Raw genomic sequence first — 9426 nt, 5'->3', positions numbered from 1 at the left:
CTCAGCCTGCAGCCAAGTGTGGGAGAGGGATGTGGAGGGATGTCATTAGTAGACAGGCAGGCTTTGTGAAGCAAATGGGGCCACTTCAAGGCCAGATATCCAACAACATATGCAATTTCTCTTTCTTGTTTAACCTCACATCAATATGATGATTCTTCTGTTGTTTGTCCAAAATATGCAATCCAAGCTGAAGGTAGACACCACAGTTTAACAGAATTGCATTTCTATTTTTGAAATGCAATTCTGTTAGACTGTGGTGTCTTGCTTCTGCATTGACCAAAGCCAACAACACTCCAACAAAAAAGCAACATTTTGTTATTTCCAAAAACCTGACTGGATATGATTAGTTGTCAATCAAAAACAGTTTAACAAAGTGCAGAGTAAGTATATTTATTGCATACCCTGCTCTCTCTCTTCTTGTGATTTACTATCAACCCCTTTTTAAAGTGAGAAATTCTCTTCTAACCTTCATGAACTGACCAACCCTAAACCTCCCTCAAAACCTCCCTGTATTAAAATACACTATGCTGCCTACATGTTAACATCTCATTGGCCCTGACAGCTGTGTGTGGCCAAGCATGTGCGTCTTTGTCCTAGTTATCTAGTCAAGCTCTAACCTGTAAACAAGGCCCAGAGATGAGCGTCCATCAGGGAGGAAATAGCCAGACAGATGTGGAACAGATATTACCTCAGGCTCAAAATGTTACCAAGAAGTCACTTGGGAGCTGTTTTGAAGCTAATGTCATGTACATTTACATGACAGTAGAATGTGTGTAGCGCTTGATAAAATGTCTGTGTGTGGGATTGAAGGTTCCAAAGTGTTTATTCTCTGGCTCCCTGTGATGTTGCAGACAGCCGTCCTCTGTGATATCTCATGGAGCTCTCACGACAGTGACTGTCTTCTGTCAGTTCTATCCAACCAACATGTTTGGTTTCATTTTAAGTTTCTTATTTTATTAGTCTCGTTTTGAGAATATTTTCTGTATTGTTTAATCTACAGTTACAGGTTTTACTGATGTAACAGACGAAATGTGAATGCATGTTCCTTTGTCCTCCAAAGGCATCACATTTTGTTTACCATCGCAGCTATCTGTAAAAAGGTGATGAACCCATTTGTATTATACTTTTTTCAGACTTCCTCTTTGTTGTGGATATTTCTAGTAAAGAATCCCCCAGCTTGATCAGATCTGTATTTTGAAATGGGCAACTGTAAATTCTTTGAGAATTCAATCCTGTCCGCTCGACATATTCATTCAGAGATTTCATGACAATGTTGCATGCGCACTACTGCCTTCCTAATTGGCTATTACATTGAAGGTATGTTAAGTATTGATTTCTTTCATTCTTTTATGAATTGGTTGTTTACTATTTTTAGGATTCCTCAGGTAGGAAGAAGCCTATTGTTTTTGTTGGCTTTCTTATTATTATGTTCTTCCCAAAACCTTAACTTCTTTGCCCATGCGTAACTTTTTTGCAAATTTGGCATGCTGAAACTAGAGACCATTTATAAACTTCCAGAGCCCTTAGGCCAATTTAGCCCCTTGGTGGCGCTACAGGCCCTGCCCAGATCTACATGATTTCCTCCTTGCTCCATAATTCCAAAATGCCTGAACATACATGCCTCATTTCTGATGGTGAACAAAAAAAACTATTGGACACATAACATCAGTCTCATGCATTTTCCTGTACAATGAAATTACTGATGTTTGGGAAACCCTACAAAAATCTTCTCCTCATTGATCATAGATGCAATTGACTGGAATCAATCATGGTCCAACATGTGTAGGATACATGTCTTTACCTTAAGATGTTCAGAAGTAAGGAATGAAATACAAAATGGCTGAATGGTATGCATTTATGTAAATTTCCTCATGATCTTCATAAATGAAATTCAATTTTGGCCAATTGGTTTTAAAACATTACCGGGCTTGAAGATGACATGACTCTGTACCAATTAGGAAAGTTTCACCTTGATATGTAAAAAAGAAGACAGATTTAGAGCTGTGTGAACAATATTAAAACAGTTTGAAAATAAATTGGGACCAGAAACATAACTTCCACAGACACAAGTGTGGCAATAGCTCAACAGGAAGGAAAATGGTCAAATAAACTGAAAGGTTGTGATTTGATTCCTGGTTCCACTAAGAATTTAAAGTAGCTATTTTTGTTATCAAATGTTGCACATTGACTTTGCACATTTGTCCCACACCAGGCAGAGGCAAGAGGTGAGATGAGGTCTAGATGGAGGGTTTTCTTAGAGCAGAGGCAAGGTATTGTGTGCTATGTTCTTATGTTTTCAGACATACTCAGTCTTTTTTGTCCACCTTCATTTATTCTATGGATTTGAGATAGTCAGTAGTCTGAAAGTAGTATGAATCCATTGCTCTCCTGTCACCTTTGCAACAGATAATGCTGTGCTACTTCTTTGCCTGTGACACTGAAAAGGGGTGCAGGTCTAGAGTACAGAATATGAAAGACAACTACTCATCCATTACTCCACCACCTATTTCTCCACTGCCTATGGACATGTACAAAGACATAAAGTAAAGCAATTTTTGCTGTGCAATTTGGAACATTGTGGACCTTGTGATAAACCAGCGAGACCCTAAAATAAGGAAACAGCTGTTTATGATGGGTGATGAAATTATGAAATTATAACAATGCAAGAGGACTAATGTAGCATTCTCTGAACCAAAACCGCCCACAGAAGAACCTTTACTCTGTGCAAGTCAGGCTTAAATGTAAAAGACAAAAAGAAAAACTGTATTAGAAACATCAACAAATAAAAAAACGTCTGGATCAACAGCGGTCTAAAAACAGAATCAACAGGCGTTGCTTTTCCACGCTGGAGGCAACTGCGGGAATCGAAGGACCTGAAAACGACACCATGGTTGCTGTTTTTCTTGTGCTGTGTTGTGGTTCCATTTCTTAGAGAGGCCTGTTGTCCTCTCTCCAGAAACAGCTCCATGAGAATTACAGGTGGTGGATGGCTTAAGGCAGAGGTGGCCTCGCTGAAAAGTCTGGTCACATCGCAGTGACCCTGGGAATGTAGAGAGCATGCTCAAATGAAAGGCCTTCCTAGGGACAGCAATAAACAGTCACTGTACAGTTCACCCACCAAACGTACATGCAAACCCACACACACACACACCTCCTGTAATTTTCTGAAGCGCTCTCTGGTCCCTGCTTCATTAGAAAGTCAGCAGGAATGCAATAGGGGTGAGCGGAGAGTGACAGCAACATCTCAGCTGCTCCAAGGCCTAAACCTCTGCTGGCTGCTTGATTGCTACTGATGGGGATGCCTCACAGAATTAGATCATCCCCTGCGAATGGAATGATCAGAAAATAAGAATAAGTATTCGAAAAGAACAGAACACAGTACAGGCGACATACTGTAAAGCTTTGTGAATAAAGTGTACTGTGTATGTTGGTCAATCTCTTTGTCTTATTTCAAAATTGGTCAATTTCCTTATTTATCTCTCTACATCTGTTACTCTGTCACTCTTGGTCGTTTTCTCTTTTCTCTTTCTATCCTTTGTATCTGAAGTAGAGAAAAGGGAATTTTCTTCTCATGTCATATTAGATTTGGTCCACAGTTGTGAAGAGATTTGGAAATAATATCTGTTTACAATATATAGGACTGCATTATATTAGTGAATTTCGTTATTTGAACAGTATAGAGTTGGATATAGTATGCATTCAGTTTCCCGGAGGAATTTCAGAAGTGACATTCACATCATAGCACATTTTTCTTCCAAGAAAATTGAAAGTCACATAAAAAAGATATTTTTGAATCTGAATTGATTTTTTTTATTTTTTATTAAGGCTTTTTATCTTGAAGTCATTGTTCTGATGTGCTAATGAAAACAAGCCATTGTAATACTTTGATGTAGAAAGAGTCAGGAAACTGCAAATAATGTTGGATAGGGGCAAAACAGTCTCCCTTTGTAGCTGGTAAGCAGAGTCATGACAGGAAGCTTAACTGAATATGTTGAAAGGGGACCATAGGTGGAGAGAAAGAGAGACTGAAGGTTATTACTGTAAGAGTTGAAGGGCTCCAGGATTTATTGACTGGCAGAATTCTCTTCCATCTTTGTTGCTTTTCATAACCCTCTAGTCTAAACCCTTAATAGAAGCTTTTGATACCCATAGATCAACCCACTATATTCAAAGTTATTGATAACTTGTAATAATATAATCTCTCAAGTGACAGTGTGAACCAATGGAAAATTAAAGCACCTGGAGCTAGTATTGAATGAGTTAACTGGTTGAACGAAGCACAACTTTTCCCTGAATTATTGATAACAACATGAGGGATCAATTGATGTCTCCTCTTTTTAGTTTGGTACTCTTTTTGGTTCTCTCTCTATTCACTCCATCTTCTCAGGCCAAGGAGAGTAAAAAACGATTTTCCTCATCTGCTGCCATCTCCTCTCCTCTTGTCTCCTATTTTCTCATCCCCCCCCGCATGCCTCTCCCCTCCTCTACTTCCCCTTTTCTCCTCTCCCCTCCTTTCCTCCCCTCTCAATTCTTTGCAGCTGCTGATCCCTTTGATTATTTACACTTGAAATGATAATTACATCATAATCTGAGCACAGCTGCGCTATTTACATCTAGACATCACACAGACCAAATTTGTGTGACAAAGAGAGAGGGAAGAACCTGATAGTGTTGTGAAATTAACACCTTAACAGGATTCAGATGGGATGTATGGCACAGCAGGCTGAATTTGTGGTTTATCAAACTAATAACAGACTGGTTAATGAGTCATGGGCAGTGAGAGGAGAATTTTAGCCTCCATTACTACACATCAGAGAGAGGATGTACATTTTGCCCTACTTTGGTTTTTTAAATGAGGCCGGCAACATTTCTGAGAATGGTTGTTTTTGCAAATTCACCAAATGAAAAGAACATGTCTTTTTCATAGTAATCCTGAAACACAAAGCCAGCCAATTTCAATCTGTAACCTTTTGACTAACTAATTCACTTAAATTGTACATGTCATGTTTTAGTAAACATGAGCTAAAGACCATCAGGATGTGTTTAAAGTCAAATAAATGACCAACCATATTTGAGTAAAAACAAGTATGCATTTCCTTGAATTTCAGATGTGACGTTCACATCTGAAAGTATATATTTTTCTTCCAAGGAAATGGAAAGTCACGGCTAATAATGAGGACCGGGTTGGAAATTCCTAGGCTTGGTAAGGTCATGGGAGACTGGAAGATTCCAGACCTCCACAGACAAAACACATGTGGGTCAGCTCATCTCACAGAGCAGAAATGAAACTTTATAGTTCAGAATTATAGTTAAATGGAGCAAACAACTAGACATTGGAGTTTTTAATTGGTCTGTAAACTATTTTTTGGAAGATAGAAGACTTTATTTTAAATACCTGCTTAAAAAGACAACATAACCAATCAAATGCAAAGTCTTACAACCAGACTAATTTCAAATACTGTAAAAGACATTCTAGACAAAGAATGTTAATACTTTTCAAATAAATCAAGCAATATTCTTTAAACACATGGCATGATATTGAAAAACTGCTGTCTTAGTATTTACTTCACATTGCACAAAGGAGTATGGCTGCAACATTGTCATGCAAGTAAAGGCAGTGATGAGAGAAATACTAAAATTGCTTTTTTTCTCACTCAATGTATTCTCACCCATGCAAATCATTTTCAACACAAACTGTTACTATGTCAGTCCTCCAGAGAAAGTTATAGGTCTAAATTCATTTTTTGAATATATTTATATCATTTCAAATACAGATGTTTAAATTCGTAAGTAAAGATACACATTTACCTGTAATTTTCTTCTTCAACATTCATGATGATCTGTTGCATAATCAACATAAGGGGGGGATGTATTTAGAGAACTATGCAAGTGGCATTCTGGACACCCAAAACTATTCATAGTGACGCACATAGTTTAGTATTGCGTTACCAGGATCGATCAAATACTATAATAGGAGCAATAATAGCCTATTGCCCAGGGATATTTGTTGTCGGCTGTAACACTGCATCATCTTAGTAGGCTATTAGGCCTCTAAGAACTACAATATTTGTGGTAATTTCATGTACAAATGTTTATTTTCAATATAGACAAACCAGAATGCAAAGGGAGTCAATAAAGACAAACTCTCCTCTCTATGTGCAGAAGGCCAAAATGTTTAGGTTAGTTATATCGACTCAGGTACAAGGACAATGGTAAACATCGGTTTCCCGTTTTCCTCGTATGTTGCTGAGCGCAGATTGCACAGTCAGTCCCGACAGAACACGTATTCAGTGTAACTGGTCCAGATTTTATCCTCATTTGGGTCATTGCTGGTGTAGGCACAGGTGCCGGTGGAGCTACAAGCCACCATGTGGAAGCCTACCTCGGTCAGCCTGTCGAAAGCTTGCTCAAGAAAATTAAACTTCAGATAGTACCGTGAGGTGTATCTCTCTGGTGGTCGGTCTGGGTCCCTGCTCTCATTGAGTGTGTCACCGAACACTTCTTTGGCTAAGGATGTCTTTCCACACACGGTGATGCGCGCAACTCTCCTAAATTTGGCGTCGGTTTGGATATCTCTCCCGATAGTGTACGACCCTCGGTATCCAATAGTGATGTAGCCAGACTTTCGGGACTCCAGAGATGGAGAGCGGGCACTGCTACTCACTGCGGACATCATCCTCAAAGTCTCCATGCCAACACTGGATGAGCCAACGCTGCACTGAAGAGTTCCCTCCTCCGTGTCACTTTGACAAATCTCCTCGCTGAGGGAGTCCTCCTTACTCATTTTGGGGCTTAAGCGTTTAGAAAGATCCTTCAACTGGAAAAACTCAGCTTCTCTTTGAAGTCGGCTTTTCTCGGGGAAATAATCTGGCAAAACCAGATTGAGATCCCGTAGGTAATCTAGAATGTAACGGAACAAGAACCCATCCCTGTCCAAAAAATAGCGCCCTTTGCTGTCCCTGGCGAGCTCTTTAGGAGTCTTTTTGCTGAACATTGTCCAGAGAAGAGAGTCTGGGACGGCGACTAAAGTTGAGTGCCTTGTGACATACACCTGTCCGCCAACATTGAGCTCAATAATCTCAGAAAATGGGGACCCACTCTCGGCGCCGTTTGATATTCCCTGCTCCGTGTCCACTAGTGCCATTTTTGAGCAGCAGAGGATGACTGAGGTGAAACTAGAACGATGAGGGGGTAAACGTGGCGGTTTGTTTATTTATCTCCTGCGCTGGTAGGAGGGGTCGACTCGACAGCTGATCCAGAGGTCGTGGTTAACTCTTTACCGACAAAACAAAAAGTAGGCTATTAAATAAAGTAGACCTAATGGCTATCATGCTTGCTGTTCATTTAAATCTGTATAGGTAGTAGCATACCGTATTTAGACAAATATAGGCAAAATCTTTTGTAAGCCTGCATGTTCTTTTTGTTGTTTTTTCGCCCCCCAAGTGCCGTCTTGTATGGCCCTATGGTAGATTAAACATGATAAACGGCCCTGTACAGTGACCCACTGTGCAAGAAAACATGATAAAGATCTTCTAGGGTGCCCTACCTGTGGAAGAAACGTGATGCAGTGCTCTCTGGGTGACCTACCAGTGGAGAAAACTTGATGCAGTGCCCTCTGGGTGACCTACCAGTGGAGAAAACATGCATTTTATTTGGACCCAAACATAATGAGTCCAACGTATTCAATACCATAAAGCTTTTTTGGGGGCACAAATTCTTGCGGAAAAAACTGGCTTGTGCACGCTCGTATTTACCAAGATGATATCAAACTTATGTCACTGAACTGTTCATATGAGTTAAGAGTATACACTATATACAAGGGTTAGTATAGTGTATTGTATTCCACACTTCTTGTGTGCAATACAATACAATACTTGAAAAACACAAAAAAAAGTGATGAGTAACTCTAACGAGGGGCCTGTGCCCCAGTAGAGCTTTATATCTAGCAACACCACTGTCCCCACCATATGTAGATGGTGTCCTTTAAAAATGTTTTGCCCCTGCTTCTCAGATAGCCTTAGTCTGCCACTGGCTTCTGTAACGAGGAGAGAATCATCACAAATCAAATGATTTTTTTTTGTATAGCCCTTCTTACAAGCAATGTCACAGACGGCTTCACATACGTCCATATAATTGCCTCTCAACCAACCTAAACCCTCAAGGAAGACAAGGAAGAACTCCCAGAAAAACTCACAAGAGGAGACAAAATGGAAGAAACCTTGGGAGGAGATATTCAGTGAGGGGTCCCCTCCATCACACTGTTCACCCATACATACCGTCATGCTGAGGTGCGCTGCCAGGGAAAAATAAGGCGCACTGCTTGCTCTTAATCAATTTCAATTGACCGTCCCAAGGCAGAAAGCAGGCCAACACTGACATCTAATGGAATTATGATGGAAATACAACCACTGTAGACATACAAACCCTCTGTATCAGACATAGACCCAGTGACGGACTCATGGAAGGAGTCCCGTCCCCCGTCCCCCGTCCCCCCCCTTGGTTAGGTTGGTCACATAATAGATGTACTCAAAGAAGGTGAACACACTGCTGAGCTGTGGTGGATAAGCCACGTTGCACACCCAGTAGAGCTTGAACAGCTTTTCCACATTTATAGAAAATCAACTTAAAAAAATAAATAAACATTACACAATGATGAACAATGATTTCAGAAAGATACAAACCTACATAGCCTACTTTAAATGTATGGCTATATGGTAGTTTGTGATATCAAAGTAATTAGGCTGATGCTACATACATCTTAAAGAGACTGTAAGAATAATGAATTCCATGGCTTATTGACTGATCTCTCCTATAGGCCTATTCTGCTGGTTTAAAGATCCTGTAAAGTAAATTCCATGTTTTGCTTCTAAGTACTAGCCTACATTATATACGTGTGAAATGAGTTCCTGAAAGCATGTGCAAAGCGCTAAAACTTTGTCACACTGAAATGTGGAGTTAAACCGAAGAACAGTTTCTCTTCCATTTTCAGATCAGGTTTTAATGCGCGGAGCCAAAAAATGCCCTATCTACGTCATTTCGCCCTATCTACGTCAGATCACTCAATGGCTCCTCCTGCTGTACTGTTATTGTAGCCTACATCAGCTAGCTAGCTAGCTTCAGGATGTCTCCCACCACCCGCAACTGCATCTTCCATGGATGCAAGAACTGCAGCTGCGCTGCAACGCCATTTAAGTTCCCTATTGATAATGAAAGGAAAAATAGGTGGATAGATTTTTTTGAAGAGCCACGCTCATGGAAAGCTTCGGATAAACTCCAACAGCCGCCTCTGCACAGACCATTTCACGGCGGACAGTTTTAACATGGACCAGAGACAGACGGGGTTCACCAACACACGGCTTCTCTTGCAGCGCGGAGCCGTACTGAGCATCGCCCCTCCGGCCGTTCATCCTCCGGTCGCACCTGGAC

General features: G+C 40.5%; 1 protein-coding gene across 1 annotated transcript; it reads right to left on the bottom strand.

Annotated features, from left to right (window-relative positions):
* Positions 1-6265: 6265 nt before the first annotated feature.
* Positions 6266-7144, bottom strand: kctd12.1 (potassium channel tetramerisation domain containing 12.1). Its single transcript, XM_067260711.1, has one exon. The coding sequence runs from the start codon at positions 7142-7144 to the stop codon at positions 6266-6268; it is 879 nt and encodes a 292-aa protein (XP_067116812.1).
* Positions 7145-9426: the final 2282 nt, after the last annotated feature.

This window comes from Osmerus mordax, chromosome 2, assembly GCF_038355195.1.
Source record: "Osmerus mordax isolate fOsmMor3 chromosome 2, fOsmMor3.pri, whole genome shotgun sequence".
Lineage (NCBI taxonomy): Eukaryota > Metazoa > Chordata > Actinopteri > Osmeriformes > Osmeridae > Osmerus > Osmerus mordax.
The sequence above is the reverse complement of the archived record's forward strand: the minus strand, read 5'-3'. Positions and strand labels throughout refer to the sequence as shown.